Here is a 19172-nt window from a genome sequence, read left to right as displayed (position 1 = left end):
TCCCAATAGCTGGAGGTCTGTTTCTCCTGTTACTTAAAACTTATGTTGAATAAATTTGCATACCTTTCTCCTGTTAATCTGTCTTTGTCAGTTTAATTTTCAGACTCAGCCAGCGACCCAAAGAAGGTGGAGGAAAACTTTTTCCTCCCCTCACCACAAAGAAGAGCCTGAAAACCAGTACCACCCCAGCTATCCCAACAGCAAATGAGCTCCTTAGTGTATCTGCCATGCGTCTTAATGGTGGCTTAAGTAATAATCATTCGTTGGGGCCCTGAAATTCTGAAGTGCTGCTGTTTTTTGGTTTCTTGAATCGTGTTGTTTCTCGTTAGAGTCACTGGGTTCAAATCAGTGCCATATACAACTGCTGGATTTGCGACAAACTGTGTCAACAATATGCCCCTTGGCAGCAAAAGGAGGGATTCAAATCTCAAAGATGCAAATGTAAGGAAGCAAAACGCACCATCCCAAAAAATTCTTCTTTGGCATAAGGATTATCTTCAGAGGGTTATTTTTAAGAAACTGCAGACATAAGAGAAGCTCTGAAAACTAAGTAAAAGTTAATCTTTTGTAAGAACAATTTACATTTATAAGGAAAATCTCCATTTGTCAAGGTGTCTCTCTCTGTACCAAGGAAACTAAATCTGACTCTAAATGTCTAGAAATTTACCAGTGGAGAAGGCATGGATTTAAATCTGTATAACAACCTTACTCTTGTTTACTGTGCTTTTCAGGGTAACCTCTCCTAACTGGCCTCGCCATCCCCCAACATCTTAGCTGGAGATACTATTTAAGGTGATGGCTTGGGCCATCTGGGGGAGTTACTCAGTTTTCCTTGGTGTCCCCAGGTATACAGGAGGTATACATGTTATTAAACTTCTGTTTGATTTTCTTCTGTTAATCTGTCTTTTTATTACAGATGTGTCTCAGCCAAGAACCTAGAAGAGTAGAGGGAAAATTATTTTTCCTCTCCCCCCAAACTTCACTTTGGTGAGGAACCAAATGATGCTGGAGAAACACAGAAGATAAAACTCTCGGCATATTATCTACCTCAGTTGTGGTTAATTCTCCTAAGCAGGTTTTGCAAGTGTACCAGGTTGGTGTGAGGTACTGACCGGGAGCTTTACTACACTCAGAGTGACGTGAGAAAGCAGGCATAAGAGACAGCAGAACTGTTGAGGTCCGTGGCCCTATTTTTAAGTCAAGTTTTTTAAAAATGGCATTTCAGGCAGCAGATTCCCCAGGCTTTCCCAGTGCTGGGAAAGATCAAGCTGATTTAGAAGGTTTCAGGACCAAAAGGTGTAAGAGGTTTTGGAATAAGTAAGAGTTGGACAGTTAGAATTCGTGGGGCAGCAACCATCTCTTCCCTCTCCTGTTCACACAGAGGAAGATTTGACATGAGCACTTTACTTCCTTTTCGACAAGACTAAAAGTGCCATATATCCTGTTTCCACTATGTTAGGAAACAGTGATTATCTCTTTTCTGATATTTGCGAAGCTACACAGCCTTCTAGCACCTCATTTACCTGAGACAAGCAGAACGAAGCATGACAAAAAGGGAAGCAAGAGAGAGGGAGTGGCCCACATTCCCATCACTTGGTTTAAGAATACATGAGTTTCCTGCAAGTGGAACTGACACCATGGAAAGTGGCAGGACTGAAGCCGACTTGCTAATACTCCCCACAACACACACCCATGAGTGGAGTGAGTAAGCCCAGTCACTTTCCACAAGCCAACTCATGTTCCTTTCCATCCCAAGTGGTGGTGATCCAAGAGTTAAAGGCTATGGACTAAACTGCCTTGGGAGTTAAGAAGGAAGGGAGAGAAAGAGGTAAGCATCTCCCAAGCCAGGGGACTATGATAGAGAGCCCCTACAGAACCCTCAAGGAATAACCATGGCCAAATTGTGCTAGAGAAGAAACTGTCTCATGCACAGAACTAACAAATATCAACACAAGAAAAGTAAAATGTAAGGAGACCTTGGTTGTGTGTTTTCTCCCTGGGTGTTGCTGGAATATGCTTTTAGCTGTTTTCTGTCATTATCATCATCCTCATGATTTTGTCCAGAGGGTTACCCTCTTCATCTAACAATAGGCAGAAATTAGCCATTCTTTATTACTAGAAATGATCTACAGTGACCTTCTCACATACTTTGCCCCAAATTCACAGTTAGAAGACACTTGGGAAAAGAGTAGCCTCAGACATGATGCATAGAGTTCCTTTATTATAAGTAATCAAAATTGATAAAACCGGAAAAGTAAACAAAATATTCTCGTTGAACAAAAATTAAATATGGCTGCCCCAAATAACTAAAATAATACAGTGTCCAATAGTTAAACTCTGTCTTCAAATATTAACATTACAGATATACATCCTTTATCCTGGTAACTTTATAAAGTATTTCATTTTTCCTAAAAGCATATTATATTAATCACAATTTGCTTAAGTAATTCTGATTATGACATTTAAAATAATCATCTCTTAAATATTTAAATACCATTAGAATGCAACTTTGATCATTTGGAGGAATTTCGGTTTCAACTCAATATCCATATATTTATTTACATACTTTACTCTTTTCTGAGTAGGTCACCTCCAGGCCTCTTAGAATATTTCACCCTTTTCTACGAAAGTGTATGCGATTCATAAGTTCTCTGAACTTCAGTATTAAGGAGTAGTTATTTATGTGGTCTTTCCATGTTTCATAAGTCCTTCTAAGTTTGTCATAATAACTTTCATTTTTCAAATTGAAATCTGATCCAATTTTTTTTAAATAATTGTCTTTTTTCCATATTTCTCTCCAGGAGCCTTTCAATTTTTCCAAATAACTTTCTTTTTCATATTCTTCCTTCCATATTCCTTCTCCTTTTTTTAACGCTGTTAATTCAGCTTTAAGTAAGTTTCTGTGAATTGTCCAATAGATTTTAGAATCATAATCTAGCCCTTTAACAAGAACAGTTTTGCCAAGGCCTCTTCTCAAAATTTCTTCATTCAGACTCACACTAAAATATCTACCCTTGAATAAAAAATAAAACAAATCAATTACTTAAGAATTTAGTAATTTATTCATTTACTTAAAATCAGTCGTTCAGCATTTTTTCCTCCAGAGAAAAGCCAAAAAACAGGAAGCAAAAGGGTTCCCATGAGCTCAAAACAGCTAATGCTAAATCCAAGAATTTCATTACTAAAAGAGACTCTTGCTCAAAGTTAACTGCCTCTTTTGTAACATAATAGTTCTTCACAGACTCACTGGTCATCTAACCCAAAGAAGGTAGAAGGTAGAAGTAATAAAGTATAAGAAGTGTTCTTGATCTGTTTGTTGTTCAGAGGAGTAAAGGAGCACACAAAATAGGCGAAAAGACAGAAGGCCACAGCAAAAGAAACTAAAAAGTATAAAATGCAAAATAAACTGAATCATCACTGAACTGTTAGATTAGGTTCAGAATTCCACTGTGTAGGAAGGCACTGGCATGTAAATGCATTTTTAAAAGACTTCCCACATGAGGCGCCTGGGTGGCTCAGTTGGTTAAGCATCCGACTTCAGCTCAGGTCATGATCTCGTGATCCGTGAGTTTGAGCCCCACGTCAGGCTCTGTGCTGACAGCTCAGAGCCTGGAGCCTGTTTCAGATTCTGTCTCCCTCTCTTTCTGACCCTCCCCCCACTCATGCTCTGTCTCTCTCTGTCCCAAAAATAAATAAACGTTAAAAAAAAATTTTAAAGACTTCCCACAAAATTATTAACATTTAAAATAGTCCTAGACCTTGAATCTTCATCCATAAAGAAATTTCCTTCATGGAAAACCTTACTTCCAAATGAAACCGGATAAATGGGACTTTTTTCCCCACTAATTTACAGTATAAAGGAGATCCTGCTGGAGTGCCTGGCTGGCTCAGTTAGTGGAGGAGAGACTCTAGATCTGGGGGTTGTAGGTTCAAGCCCCACACTGGATGTAGAGATTACTTAAAATTTTTAAAAATCTTGGGGCGCCTGGGTGGCTCAGTCGGTTAAGCCTCCGACTTCAGCTCAGGTCATGATCTCGCAGTCCATAAGTTCGAGCCCCGCGTCGGGCTCTGGGCTGATGGCTCAGAGCCTGGAGCCTGCTTCTGATTCTGTGTCTCCCTCTCTCTCTGCCCCTCCCCCATTCGTGCTCTGTCTCTCTCTGTCCCCAAAATAAATAAACGTTAAAAAAAATTTTTTTTAATAAAAAAAATTTTTTTTAATCTTTTAAAAAAGGAAATCCTGTTTAGTTATTTATATAGTCCTTGTGAAATTTTAACCTAACAAGATCAATTTTAACAAAGTATTAATAACTGAATAGCTTTGTTAGACAAGTATTAAATTCTAAAAATGTGAAAACCCCAGGTTTAAAGTAGGAGACATTTCTAGGACTATCCAAAGGAACAAAGTAATCTTTTTTCCCTCAAATGCAGTAACTCTGAGTCATACTAATAAGGAGTTCATGGGGAGCCTGGGTGGCTCAGTGGATTGAGCATCTGACTTTGGCTCAGGTCATGATTTCACAGTTCATGAGTTCGAGCCCCACACCAGGCCTTCTGCTGTGAGCACAGAGCCCACTTTGATCCTCTGTTCCCCTCTACCTCTGCCCCTCCCCAACTCGCACACTCTCAAAAATAAATATTTAAAAAAATTAAGGAGTTCATAAATATAGTTTTAAAGGATTTATCATATTTTTCTCAATCTTTTACATTTTTTAAATGTTTATTTGAGAGACACAGAGAGCACCACCACGTGTGCACAAGCGGGGGAGGGGTGCAGACAGAGAGAGGGAGAGAAAGCATCCCAAGCAGGTTCCAAACTGTGAGTATAGAGCCCAACTCAGGGCTTGATCTCAGGAACCATAAGATCATGACCTGAGCCAAAATCACATTGAACTGAATGAGCCACCTAGGCGCCCCTCAATATTTTAAACTTTAAGAGCTCATTCCCTTAAACCAAAATCAGAATAACTAAAATTCAATCTGACACATTAGTAAAATTCAACAGATGTAAATTACCACAATATGCATACTGCATAGTTTGATCACCTAGGAAGGAATATAAACTAAAGTATATAAGGTGAAGTAGAAGCTCAGGAGCCAGAAAGAGCTGGGCTTGAATACTGGCTCTATCACTTGGTTACCCTGAGCCCCATCTGTAAATGGGAGTAAAAACAAGGACTCCAGAAGAATGGTTTTGAGGATAAATGAAATACACTCCTCAATTTAAAAGAGAAGATATTGTTTCTTTTTATTTTTTTAAAGATTTTTTAAAAGTAATCTCTACACCCAATCTGGGGCTTGAACTCACAATCCTGAGATCAAGAATCACATGTCTCACCGACTGAACCAGCCTGGTGCCCCCCTGCCTCCCAGCTTACTTTTAAATATATGATGCTTCAACCAATCAGTGTTGGATAATTCTTACTTTGAAAGAACTGAAGATGACTTGGACATACAGAAATTAATGGGTCTCATTAGGTTATCTATTAATAGTTCAAAGGCTCTAAAGAATTAAAATGTTTACAATTTTAATCACTTTAATGTGAAGTTATATTTTCTTCAGATTGTTTGTGTTTGTTACATAATAAGAGACTTTAGAAATAAGAAAACCATTCTTAATCCTGTCATCACATTTTAACTATTTAATTTTCTACACTCTTTTTCCAGTACTCTTCCACCAAAAGCAGTGTGGAGTAAGGCACACGCAAGGACTCAGGACAGTAGCACAGCAACACTGATGAGGCTCTGTGGCATCCCAGTTAGTTACACAGCGGCCATGGCCAATCATAAAGGTAGGAAAACTCTGACGCAAAGTCTTCAGATGACTGATTACTGATCATTAATAGTATGCAAGTACGCTCAACGTTAGAGTTCAAAGATTGAGCAGTATTAACCTTTAGAAAACACACTTACTCTTTGTAGTTTCCAGTTGACAGGAAACCCACTCAACAAGTGGTTTCTAATAACAAGGGGGATATAATATACTCATGTAGAAATAAATGTGTAAAGCTACTCCTTAAATTATCAACGTCTGAAGTCATTAATGATTTTAAGTTTTTTCCATTTTCTTAGTTGTCTATTTTTTCTATAATAAACATATAAGTAACATTTTATAACAAAATTTGTATATGAAACACCTGGTTCTCTATACATAATCACTATGAGTACCAATTAAGAAAAGCAAAAATTCAGTCCCATTATATATTCAAGGCTCTAATTAATAATGTTTATGTATAAATAAAAAGAATAAAATATTGCTCATTATTTCATACTACTTACCTTATTCACTAGAAGATAGCAAATAAGTGCTGAATTCTCCTTTGCAAGAAGTTGAAACCATACCAGCTGGGAAGGTTTTAACTCTTTTTGTAACCACACCTTCCCGGTTTCAGTGAGTTCTACTCCTGCCAGCTTAACCAGCAAAACACCACATGGCTCTTCTAAAAAGTTTAGGTAGAAAGGAATGTAGCTTTAATACCATGTTGCAAGAACAAATTTCAAGGTCACGCTCCCCCTATGCCAAACAATCAAACATGTTTATTTATAAACACCCAGACACTCTAGATTGCAGGTTCATTTACATCTGTATTCAAGTTTTCTTTTTTTTTTAATTATTATTTTTTTAACGTTTATTTATTTTTGAGACAGAGAGAGACAGAGCATGAACGGGGGAGGGTCAGAGAGAGAGGGAGACACAGAATCTGAAACAGGCTCCAGGCTCTGAGCGGTCAGCACAGAGCCCGACACAGGGCTCGAACTCACGGACCGCGAGATCATGACCTGAGCTGAAGTCGGCCGCTTAACCAACTGAGCCACCTCAAGTTTTCTTTTAAAGCAACCTAAGCATACAACAGATGGAATAATCTAAAACCCCCATTTCAGTAAGCTCCAGAACAGGATGTAGAACCCATTAATAAAAATATGAATAAAACGGCGCCTGGGTGGTTCAGTCAGTTAAGCATCTGACTCTTGATTTCCGCTCAGGTCATGATCTCACGGTTCATGAGATCAAGCCCCACATCCATCGGGCTCTGTACTGACAGCGCAGAATATGCTTGGGATTCTCTCTCCCTCTCTCTGCTCCTCCCCTGCTCTCTGCCTCTCAAAATGAATCAAGAGGGGCGCCTGGGTGGCTCAGTGGGTTGAGAGTCCTACTTCAGCTCAGGTCATGATCCCACTGCTCATGAATTTGAGCCCTGCTTTGGGCTCTGTGCCGACAGCTCAGAGCCTAAAGCCTGCTTCGGAACCTGTGTCTCCCCTTCTCTCTGCCCCTCCTGTGCTTGCTCTCTGTCTTTGTCTCTCTCAAAAATAAAATAAACGTTAAAAAAATCTTAAAAAAATAAATTAAAAAAATAAACATTTTTAATAATAATAATATGCACATATGGCAATTACAGTGCCGTGGCGCTGCAGGGCCTCTGGGGGCAGATCCTACTGAATATCATCCCCAGAGCAGTATAAGGTACAGCCTGGACAAACCCAGGTGGCAACTTTGCTGCCTGGGCACTGAAGAGTCATTACTATTACAGGGAGAAGTGATTTAAATTATTATAACATAATGACAACAACTTAGAAGGTAGAGGACTTATGAAGTCTAAATCGTGCTTAGACTGAAATGGTCAACAAATAAATCTCTCTTTAGGGAACAATAGTCACTCAAATTGTTTAAATTCTGTTTGATTTATTAAAAGAATCAATCACGTAGGTATGTTTGGGGGTGGAATCAATCTTACTCCTTTATAGGCATATCTCCTTGAACAGGTGAAATTCATTCATCTGAGGGTAGAAAAGAATCTTCTGGGGCAATTGGCTGGCTCAGAAAACCATGTGACTCTTGATTTCAAGGTTATAACTTCGAGCCCCACATTGGGTGTAGAGATTACTTTAAAAAAAATGTGGGGAGCCTGGGTGGCTCGGCTGGTTAAATTCCAACTCCTGATTTCAGCTCAGGTCACAATCTCCCACTTTGTGAGTTCGAGCCTCTCATCAGTCTCTGCACTGACAATGTGGAGCCAGCTTGGGATTCTCTGTCCTCTCTCTCTGGCCCTCCCTCCATTTGCACCCTCTCTCTGTCTCAAAACAAATTAAAAAAAAAAATTAAACTTAAAAAAATGTTTTAAACGAACTTTAAAAAATAAAAACCCCTTCATAAAATTAAAATAATATTATGAAGCTCCTTATTATTTAAAAAAAATTTGTTTTATTTATTGTTGAGAGAGAGAGAGAAAGACAAAGACAAAGACAGAGACAGAGCATGAGCATGAGCATGAGCAGGGCAGGGGCAGAGAGAGAGGGAGACACAGAATCTGAAGTAGGCTCCAGGCTCTGAGCTGTCAGCACAGAGCCGGATGCAGGGCTCGAACTCATGAATGGCAAGATCATGACCCAAGCCAAAGTTGGATGCTTCACCGAATGAGCCAGCCAGGCACCCCAAGAAGATCTTTAAATATAACTAAATTTAGGGGCACCTGGGTGGCTCAGTTGGTTGAGTGTCTCACTCTTGGTTTCAGCTCAGGTCATGGTCTCCCAGTTCATGAGTTCGAGCCCCACGCTGGGTTCTGTGCTAACAGTGCGGAGCCTGCTTGGGAGTCTCTCTCTCCCTCTCCCTCTTTCTCTCTCTCAAATAAACTTTTTAAAAATGTATTTAAAATATAAAATGAATGTATAAGTAAAACTAAATTTATTCAACAAGCTTTGCCAAGTCTCCATTGGCTAACAATTATTTTTCTAGGGCCTGTGAATACTGGGATAGGTAGGAAAAGGTCCCTGCCCACCAGGGGTTCAGTTTAGTGGAGGATATAAACCTAAAATACATGACTATAGGAAAATGTGTTTAAGTACTGTAACCACAGTGTGTGTCCACTGTTGTGGGTGTAGTAAAGAAAGAGGCTAATTCAGCTCCAGAGTTAAGGAAAGCTTCACAGAAGAGCTGACATTTGAGCTGGATACTAAAGAATGAACTGGAGCTCAACAGGAGCCAAGGCACTCTGGGAAAACTGTGCCCAGGGGCATGAGAACACAAATAAGCAGCAGGCAGGAAGGTTTGTGTGAGTGGGGTCTTCGACACAAAGCAGGGAGAAATGGGAAAGCAGCAGGGGACATCAGCCCCTGTTTGGCTCTCCAGTCTCCTTTGGTGACTCTTGTCCCTTTCTTCCCTAGGCCCCAGCACTCTAGTCTTCATATGGCTTCTCAGAAGAGCCATGCTCATTCCCATACACGTTCTGCCTAGCCAGCCCCCTCTCATTCTTCAGGTCTCTGATTAAATAACAACTCATCCATGAGGCTTTCTCTGACCACTTTACAGGTATAGGTTCCCCATTCACATGACCTCCAGTAATGTTCATCCTAGCATCTTGCTCTTTTCTTCATAGCTCTTAGGACAATTTTCATTTGTCTGTTGTCTATTTTCTACTTAGACTGTACGCTCCAAAGGGTAGTCTTATTTGTTTCACTCAGTGCCATGTAGCTACAATAGGTCCTAGAACATAACAGTTGCTCAATATTTGTGGAAAGAATGCTTGACTGCCTGAATGAAATACTGAATGGTTGAATAAAAAGAAGAGGGGGAAGAAAAGAACATCTGGAGACCAATTAAATAGTTCTTTGTATTTAAAACCAAGAGTTTATACTTTCTCTCATAGACAGTGGAAAGTTATTAAAATTTAAAATGACATTGTTTGCTACTTTACAAATAACTTCTAATTAACAAATACTAAAACAGTTGTATTATTCTTGTACTTTACTTACTTTTCCATGAAGTTATAATAGGTAAAGCAATGGGAATATGCTCAATTTCTAAACCATTCTCAGTTATTCGGCGTAATCGTCCACGTAGTTTAACATTCCTTCTTATAAATTCTACTGGAATATCTGAAGAACTTGTAAATTTTGATGTCTGTTGATTTATAAAAAAATATAACATTTTATTATTATTTTCATTTTAACATTAAGCATGTCAAATTGTTACCTAATATTTAATAAGAAGACGTAACCCCTGAAATTTTTTAATTTACCCCTTAATTTTATATATTAATATTTTAGTGTGATTTAATCAAAAGTGTTTGTAGGAAGGGGGCACCTGGCTAGCTCAGTCAGCGGAGCATGCAACTCTTGATCTTAGGCTTGAAGATTTGAGTCCTACATTGGGTGCAGAGATTACTTAAAAAGAAAATCTTTTGAAAAAAAAGTGTTGAGGCACCAAGATGGCAGTTAGTTAAGCGTCCAACCTTTGGTTTTGGCTCAGCTCATGGTCTTATGGTTTATGAGTTCAAGCCTCACACTGGGCTCTGCTCTGCCAGTGTGGAGCCTGCTTGGGATTCTCTCTCTTTCTCTCTCTGACCCTCCCCTACTGTCTCTCTGCCGCTCCCCACCTTCCCTCAAAAATAAATAAACACCTAAAAAAAAAAAAAAAACCATGTGAAATACTACAGGTTAGAGTCAGTATTTTAAAAGATCTTGACAACTAGGATGATGGGATAAAAGTAATGAAGGATAAGAGAATAAACTAATTATAGCATAGATTAAAAAGATTAAGAACCTTTAGTTAACTGTGAACTCAAAATGAGTGGAAGTGTGACAAAGCTGCAAAACAAAATACAAACTCCCTCTCCCCTACACTCCCCGCTGCGCCCCACCTAAGTTCAAACACCAAGCAACATTATAAGGAACAGGATCCAAAACGAGAGAGGTGAGGAAGGGATGGCTCTAAATCAGGCCCTAAGTGGAATATACTATGCTGTGCCAGGTACCCGTTTCATAAAAGACTCAAACAAACTGGAACAAAGCTAGAAGAGGAGAAAAAAGATGATAGAGTCTGGAAACCACATCACATGAGAAAACTAAGATTATTTTGCACCAGTGGGGGCGGGGGGTAGGCTGTGCCTGGGTTGTTCAGTTTGTTGGGTTTCCTGGGCCTCGGCTCTTGATTTCAGCTAAGGTCATGATCTCATGTTTCATGAAATCAAGCCCCTTGCCCAGCTCCTGACATCGCAGAGCCTGCTTGGGATTCTCTGCCCCATCTCCCACTCATGCTCGCTCGCTCTCTCTTTCTCTCTCTCTCTCTCTCTCTCAAAAATAAATAAATTTTTTTTAAAAAAGAGTATTTTGCACAGGGGAGACAGAGTAAGTAGAGAGGATCATTAAAGATGTCTTCAATTATTAAACATCCATCCCTTTTAATTTTTAGGTGTTTTCATTAAAGGACACACATAAAAAAGACACCAGAGTGCCTTGATGTTTGGAGTTTTAGAAATTTTGGAGTTTTAGAAATTATTAAGCAGCTAGCTAAAGAGGAAACTAAATAGAACCCAATGTTCTATTTCCTTGAGTTCATACTCAAGGAATATGTGAAAAACCTTTAAAGGCAGATCCCACTGTATCTACCTTTTCTGGATCCAATAATCCCTCAACAACATAAAGTTCAGTGCTGTGTTTCTGTGACATGGCACTATCTGGAAGATGAACTAACTATATACATAAAACCAGAATACAACTGCAGAGCAATACATAGAGAGGTTTAAGATAAAGTGTAAGTGCTAACAGGTCAAAATGGAAAGGATAAGAACACCGGAGGAAGATATTTTTAAAGGAAGTGAATCCTGAGCCTGTGATAAACAGTCTGCTTTCCAGAAGAGGCAGAAAGATGATGCCACTGACAAGGATGCTGTCCCTAAGCTTCAGATGGTGAAGTGTCCTAGAGGCAAACAGACAAAAGCGGGAAGCTCTGTGAAGAGAAAATAGTAAGAGTTTCAAATTCAGGAATATGACATTTGAAATCCAGTTCTGCGACATACTAGCTGGGTGATCTTGTGAAAATAAATTTAACTTTTTTGAGCATCCATCTCCTCATCTATAAAACCTGGGTATAAGAATACCGGTTTCATAGGATTATTATAAGTATTAAATGAAATTACGTAGGGGCACCTGGGTGGCTCAGTCGGTTAAGTATCCGACCTTGATTTCAGTTCAGATCATGATCTCACGGTTCATGACATTGAGCCCCGAGTCAGGCTCTGTGTTGACAGTGAGGGGCCTGCTTGGGATTCTCTCCCCGGCTGGTGCACGATCTCTCTCTCTCTCTCTCAAAATAAATAAACATTTTTAAAAAATGATTTTAAATGAAATTATGTATATGAAGTGTTTAGCACAGTACTAAACTCAATCATCATTTTTTAAATTTTTTTAATATGAAATTTGGAATTGTCTACCAGTAATTGAAAGAATATGAGAGCTTGGTAAACTCAGGAGGAAGAAAAACAACAATACAAAAAGAACACTGAAGGGGAACTACTAAGGCTCCCTGTGGCAGGCCCTTTGTTGGTTAATGCAATATTCATTCTCAACCCTCTCTCCCTTATCAGCAGGCACTGGAAGGGATGGGAAAGTTAAATGGCCGCTTTCCCAACTCCTTTCCAGCTAGAGGTGGCCATATGATATAAGGATGTAAGCAAAAGTCTGCTGAAGGCTTCTGGGAAAATTTTTGCTTTCTTCATGAGATGTGGCTCGCACCTTCCTTTTCCCTCTCCTTTTGCTTTGAACAAGAGTATGCTATTTGGAGCTAGAGTAGCCATTCTGTGCCATGAGGAAAGGCACAGAGAATCATATACCTAAAACCCTCTGTCACTGAATCACTCCAGGCATTTTGTGACATGAGGAAAAAGCCTTTTTACTTGGTTAAGCCACTGTCGGTTGGGGTTTCTCTTACTTGTAGCCAAAGTCCTTCAACTGTTACACAACTGAGTTTTTTGTTCTCTAAAGTTCCAATGTTCTTTTTCTAGCTTCTTAGCCTGCTCTTCTCATCACATGTTAGTCACTATTATCAAAAGCCATAAAAATCTAAAAAAAAGACACCAGAACTAAAGTCTAAAATGAATAACTTCATAATATACTAATATAAATTTATATTAATTAATGCATAATTTTCATAAATCAATAACATACCTAATATTGTATAACTTAAAATCATCTATAACTGATTCATGTAATTTTTAAGGGCTAACAAGGGAAATAACCCCTCAGCATTATTTTTACCTAAACACTTTTTTTTGTCAAGTTTATTTTGAGAGAGAGAGCATGAGCAGGGAAGGGACAGAGAGAGAGGGAGCCAGAGACTCCCAAGCAGCCTTTGTGCTGTCAGTGAGAAGCCCAATACTGGGCTCGATCTCACGAACCATGAGATTATGACCTAAGCCAAAACCAAAGGTCAGAGGCTTACCTCATTGAGCCACCCAGGCCCCTGTATTTTTACCTAAACTCTTACTCAGATCATTTAATATTTTGACAATTTTGAAACCTTCAAAATCCAAATGTCATGGAATACAGATTGTAAGATAAAGAAAAAATGAAATGAATGAAAACAACTAAAGTTTCCAAAGTTCCATTCTAAAAATATATATAAGCTAAAAATGAATGACTTACAAAATCATGGAAGTGTTAAAAGAAAAAGCCTATTAGATTATTAGATATAAGGTTAAAAAAGAATGCAGGGCACTTAATAAAGAGGATAAAAGTTCTGACATTGGAGTCAGGGAGAAAAGGCAACAGATGGAAAAGATACAGTATAGTAGAGTAACACTGTGTAGTCAATGATAATATAAAATAATATAGAAATAATAAATACAGGAAATAAATATACACAGAAGCAATAAACCCATACCAGATTGTAACATGACACTAAAATTACACCCAATGACAAGAATCAGTTATATAAAAAATACTTCTAAATCTTGAATTACTAAATGGATTTCCACAGTATCTATTATTAAAAAATTATTGAAAGGGCAAAAAAATATGCTAACTGAAAGGATAAATTATTTTTTTTACATCATACACCCTGCTTTATTCATTCAACAGATATTACAGATTGTTGCAAATCAGAGAAAGCATAAATTATTCAGTGCTAAAGGACATAATTCGACTGTGATCTAAATCTAAAACCACTATACAAAACACTTTTGAGACATTCCACAATGTCTGAAATGCAAATTTAGTGATTATAGCATTCTAGCAAACCAAATCCTTTACAGATTCCTTTTTAAGCATGAAGACGTGATTATGAAAATATAGACTGTGCAATTACTTTCCATAAAATCCTGCAAATGTGTTACTTTTAAATCAAGGTCTTAAAATATGTTCATTGTTCTAAAATAATACTTAAAACTTCTAATATGAATAACAAAATGATACCCAGCTTGAGACAAAAACTGTTTTGAAGTGAGAAATTAACTGTCTCTTGTTTATCACAGTTCACAGTTCACAGTGCCTTCTTCATTTTTTAACTTACCATCCGAATACTTCTTAGAAGTAACATTATTCCAGCTATGGCCATTACGGTGCTGATGTTCTTCAGAAAAAGATTAAATGATTAATTCTCATTAGTTATTATTCATAATAGTGAAAGTAGTAATTAGAAGGGGGGAAAAAGAAGACTGTCCCCCCAATATCTGTCCAAATAAGGCACATCCTTCAACTAAAGGCCCATTTCTTCCAAAAAAACTTCCTTAACTGCCTACCTACTCAGTAATCTCCCCTTTCTTTCCCAAACACTCTGACATGTATAGTAATTATATACATAACATTGTATTGTTCTCTATTGCCTTTTACTTTAACCGTGAGTATCTTAACTGCATGAATCAGTCTAATACTTCTTGAATGATGCCCACAGTAACTAGCATAACCCCGAGCCTAGAGTGGGAATTTAAATCTTTGATAGAAAAATTTGCCACCAAAACATTACAATACAATGTCTTCGATGTATATATGGATGAACAGTTGGGAAAAACTTATCAATGTTTTTAAAGTGCTCCATTTAAGCTGAAACAGACCTAAGAGAGTTTAATTTAAAAATAAGAACCCTGCAGGGCACCTGGGTGGCTCAGTAGGTTAGGCGTCTGACTTCCCGACTTCCCGACTTCAGCTCAGATCATGATCTCACTGCTTGCGAGTCTGAGCCCTGCGCCTGGCTCTGTGCTGACAGCTCAGAGCCTGGAGCCTGCTTCGATTCTGTTTCCCTCTCAATCTGCTCCTCCCCCGCTCGCACTCTGTTTCTCTCTCAAAAATAAAATAAAATAATTTTTAAAAAAGAACGCTGCAACTGCCCAACAAGAGTGATAATCTAACATGCTTTCCTTCAATAAATACAACTAGGTATGTAAGAAATGAAGCTGAAAATTATATGCAAGGAAAGAAATGAAGATACTAAGATTGGTCTTAGTGTTGAAGACAGATACAACTCTGATCATGCTTTAAACATCAAGCAAACAGAAAATAAGGCAATGGAAATTTTGTAATTACCAATACATAATGCTTTTTGTTCTGTAGATTTTGCATTTGTAGAAGGAAAAAGAAAGAAAATGAACACTAGGATACATTCTGTGATTGAGATATTTGGAATAATGTTATCTGTGGGCTAATTTAAACTGTTTCCTCTCTCAATCTGTTGAAGTCATTTTTTAATTTGAAATGACCCATGCATCAATTTCTGCTTCACTAGAAGAACCCAGGCCTTGCCAATTAGCACCTATATCATTCATTCATTCATTAATCTATCATTCATTAATGCCACCAATATGTATCTAGCACTTAGTAAATGGCATGCAATACTCCGAGGACAGGAGCTGTAGTGGTGAATGAAAACAGCCATAGCCCTGGCCCTTGTGCTGCTTGGCTGCAGAGCTTTTGCAAAGCTGATGGTCCTACTCAACTTCTCAGAAGGATGTAACAAAGTTAATCATTCTCTCTGAAAATTCTCTTCACTTGACTTCTAGAATGCCTGGTTTTCCTTCTCCTGGCTGTTTCTTCCCAGTTTTTGCTGATCTCCTCCTTTTCACTTCCCATATTCTAAATGTTCAGTGTTCCTCAGGTCCCATGTCTGAATTCTAGGACTTGTTCCACAGCTTTTCTGACTTGCTCCAAGATGTCATCCAAGCTTTAAACTTAAGATTTAGGCAGTTCATTCCTAAAGTTGTATGTCCAGTTCCGATCTCCCTTCAATGCCAGATTCCTATATCTAAGTTGCCTAGATAATATCTACAACTCCGTTTAGAATTCTAATAACCATCTTCAAGTTCACACATCTCCACCTCCAAGTTCACATGTCCAAAGGGTCCTCTGAATTTTCCCAACAAATCACTGGCCCCCACTCCTCCACAGAAACAACTTTCACCACCATCCACCCAGTGGGCAGCCCCCCTGATTCCTCCTTGCACCCCACACCTAAATCATCCACACCATCCCCAGGGTCTTAGCCACAATCTTGTCTTGCCTGGACACCTAAGATGTCCCATTCTTGGTCGAACTCCAGTGCCCTCTCACGTCACTTAAAACACAAGGCCTACAGTAGGACCACGTGCCCTATCTTCCACCCCGTCGTCTGTCGTCTCCGTGCGCTGTGTCCCCAACTGCTTTCGGGGGACGCACCAAGCTGTGCTGCGTCTCGGTCTCTGAGGTATCTCCGGGGCCCAGCACTGCCCTGGCAGTAATTAAGAGATGGTCTCTCCAGCCCACCGCGGCCATCCCCACGCACCGAGCCCAGCCGGGCCGCGCTCGCTCCCCAACCGCCCCCCCCCCCCCCCCCCCCCGCCGCACTCGCGACCCCGGCAACGTGGCCCTCCGCCCAGTCCGGCCCCTACGGGCTCCACTGCCCGTGGCCTGCCCGCGCCACGTCTCCCTCAGGCTCGCTCCGCGCGACCCTGCGCCCCCCGCCTGCCCGGCCGGTCTGCGATACCCGGACGAGGCGCAGGTGGTCGTCCGCCCATTTCGAGACGCGCGCCACCACATTGGGCGCCGCTCCGTCCGGGTCCAGCGGCTGCGAGGCGGAGGCCGTAGGCCGGCCCGCCATGTTGCCGGCTTCCCGCGAGCCCGCGTCGCGCTCCTCGGGCGGACGGCAGGGGGCGCCGCGCTCCTGGGGCGGACGGCCAGGATCCGGGCTCCCCAAGCTGTTAGGGGCGCCGCACGGTGGTCGACGGTGGGGTCCTCGTCTGCGTTGCCTGAGAGTGGCTTTACGACTGGCTGTTCGGTCCCTCTTCGCCTGGAGGTGGGCCTCCCGTATCAGTGACCCCCTCTCCCCCAGCATTTATGCAGGGTTTTCCCACTGCGCCGGACATTTTTATGGGACAGGGACGGGGGCTGAAGGCTTCCCGGCCATGCTGGTGGGAAGACGATCAGTTTGTGACTTCAGTTAACCCAGCCTCAGTGTGGGTGCCGCATCTCCTCTGCCGTGCAGAAAGGAAATTGAAGTAGTTCATTCCTTTCACCTGCTCCCAAATATAATAAGATGCATATTTCTTATGTTTGAATTGTGCTTTAAAATTTGCACAGTTCCTTGGTAATATTATTAGGTGCTCTAAATTGTTGAACTGTTAATTAATTAAAATATATATGGAAAGCTGACTATATTAGTATATTTCGTATATTAGTAGTAGTATTAATTAGTATATAAGTATATTTTAAAACAAAAATTAGATGCCGGATAGGGTAAATGGTATAGTAACAGTTGTGTAAAAAAATTGTGTGTGTGTGTGTGTGTGTGTGTGTGTGTGAGAGAGAGAGAGAGAGAGAGAGAGAGAGAGAGAGAGAACCATGGAAATCTATGCAAGAAACCTACAACAGTGATTGCCCCTGGAGAGAGGGATTAGGGTAGGAATGGTTGGGAGAACATTTTGCAATTATGGAAATGTATATCTGCGTTGTTCAGTTTCAAACCTAATAGCCACTTGCGGCTCTTGTGTGCTTGAAATGTAGCTAGTACAACTGAGGAACTGAATTTTTATTTTTTTAAAGTAAGCTCTAAGCCCAACCTGGGGCTCGAATTTATGACCAGAATCCAGAGTCCTCTGATCTTCAGACTAAGCCAGCCAGGGGCCTCAGGAACTGATATATGTATCTGTGTGTGTGTGTGTGTGTGTGTGTGTGTGTGTGTGTGTGTATACACACACACACATATATATACTCATATATACATATATATACATATACATATATATGTGTATATATATATATATATATATATATATTAATGTTTATTTATTTTTGAGAAAGAGACAGAGACAGAGCACAAGTGGGGAACGGGCAGAGAGAAAAGGAGATCCAGAATCTCAAGCAGGCTCCAGGCTCTGAGCTGTCAGCACAGAGCCTGACACGGGCTCGAACTCACAGACTATGAGATCATGACCTGAGCTGAAGTCAGACATTTAACCGACTGAGCCACCCAGGCACCCCAGGAACTGAATTTTTAATTTTATTAATTTTAATTAATTTCAATAGTCACATGTGTCTAGTAGCTACCATATTGGACAGAGTAATATACTGTTAGAATTTTTTTTTACTTTTCTTTATGCACATATTATTTTTAGAAGTGAAAATGGAGTATGTTGTACTCCTAACACACATATTATGAGTAGTACCTTCAAGGAATGTATTGCCTCAGTACTATAGCTAATAGAAAGTAAATTACTGGCTAACACTTAGATCTTACTATGTGTGAGGCATCATTCTAAATACTTCTCATGTATTAGCTCCCTTGATGCTCCCAACAACTTTATAAGATAGACACTATTATTAATACCAGCTTTAAAGAGTAAATATGCAGAGTGATTAAGCCAGTAGCCAAGGTCACCTAGCTAGGAAGTGGTGAGCTGGGCTGTTATGCTGGGATTCAGCTCAGTGAATTGGCTCAGTCTGTGCACTTGACCACAACACTGCTTCCCATAAAGGCAATCAGCTAAAACACATCAATCCCTATAAATTTCCAGAGAGGGTGCAATGCGCATGGTTTTGGGGGAAATCCAACTAAAAAGATACACTATAGGGGCACCTGGGTGGCTCAGTTGGTTAAGTGTAGGACTCTAGATTTCGCCTCAGGTCATGATTTCACAGTTCATGAGTTCCACTTCCAAGACAGGCTCTGGGCTGACAGCGAGGAGTCTGCTTAGGATTCTCTGTCTCCCTCTCTCTCTGCCCCTCTCCCCATCTCTCAAAATAAATAAACATTAAAAAAAAGATATGCTATAACCAAAATCCTTAATCACTATTTCAAATAAAAACAAAAGTTATGTGTGTTAAGAGATGTTGAATAGCTTTAGTTCAAAAGTAGAAAAACAAAGATTCCTTCATGGGCAATTCTGTTCCCAATTCTTCTTTTGCTGTTTCAGTGTCCTGTCTCTACATGCTTTCTGCTC

The 19172-nt window shown here is 39.9% G+C and overlaps 1 protein-coding gene across 2 annotated transcripts; it reads right to left on the bottom strand.

Annotated features, from left to right (window-relative positions):
• Positions 1-2075: 2075 nt before the first annotated feature.
• CC2H3orf33 (chromosome C2 C3orf33 homolog) lies at positions 2076-16843 on the bottom strand. 2 transcript variants are annotated; one of them, XM_042956912.1, is made up of 5 exons: positions 16721-16843; positions 14279-14338; positions 9745-9892; positions 6277-6437; positions 2076-3013 (listed from the first exon to the last, which is right to left on the bottom strand). In XM_042956912.1, the coding sequence occupies exons 1-5, from the start codon at positions 16832-16834 to the stop codon at positions 2612-2614; spliced, it is 885 nt and encodes a 294-aa protein (XP_042812846.1). In that variant the 5' UTR covers positions 16835-16843; the 3' UTR covers positions 2076-2611. The 2 variants fall into 2 exon arrangements, with proteins under 2 accessions (XP_042812846.1, XP_007086341.2); XM_007086279.3 differs by lacking the exon at positions 16721-16843 and adding an exon at positions 16414-16542 and having other exon boundaries at positions 2077-3013.
• Between the last annotated feature and the right edge of the window lie 2329 nt (positions 16844-19172).

This window comes from Panthera tigris, chromosome C2 (genome assembly GCF_018350195.1).
Source record: "Panthera tigris isolate Pti1 chromosome C2, P.tigris_Pti1_mat1.1, whole genome shotgun sequence".
NCBI lineage: Eukaryota > Metazoa > Chordata > Mammalia > Carnivora > Felidae > Panthera > Panthera tigris.
This window is presented reverse-complemented; position numbering and strand designations above follow the sequence as displayed.

Excerpts from the sequence above, each read along its gene's own strand:
- CC2H3orf33 (XM_042956912.1), bottom strand. The coding sequence starts at position 16,834 with ATGGCGGGCCGGCCTACGGCCTCCGCCTCGCAGCCGCTGGACCCGGAC. Across the intron at positions 14,339-16,720 it reads ACCACCTGCGCCTCGTCCGG|AACATCAGCACCGTAATGGC; the intron begins GTATCGCAGACC and ends CTTTTTCTGAAG. Across the intron at positions 9,893-14,278 it reads TTCTAAGAAGTATTCGGATG|ACATCAAAATTTACAAGTTC; the intron begins GTAAGTTAAAAA and ends ATAAATCAACAG.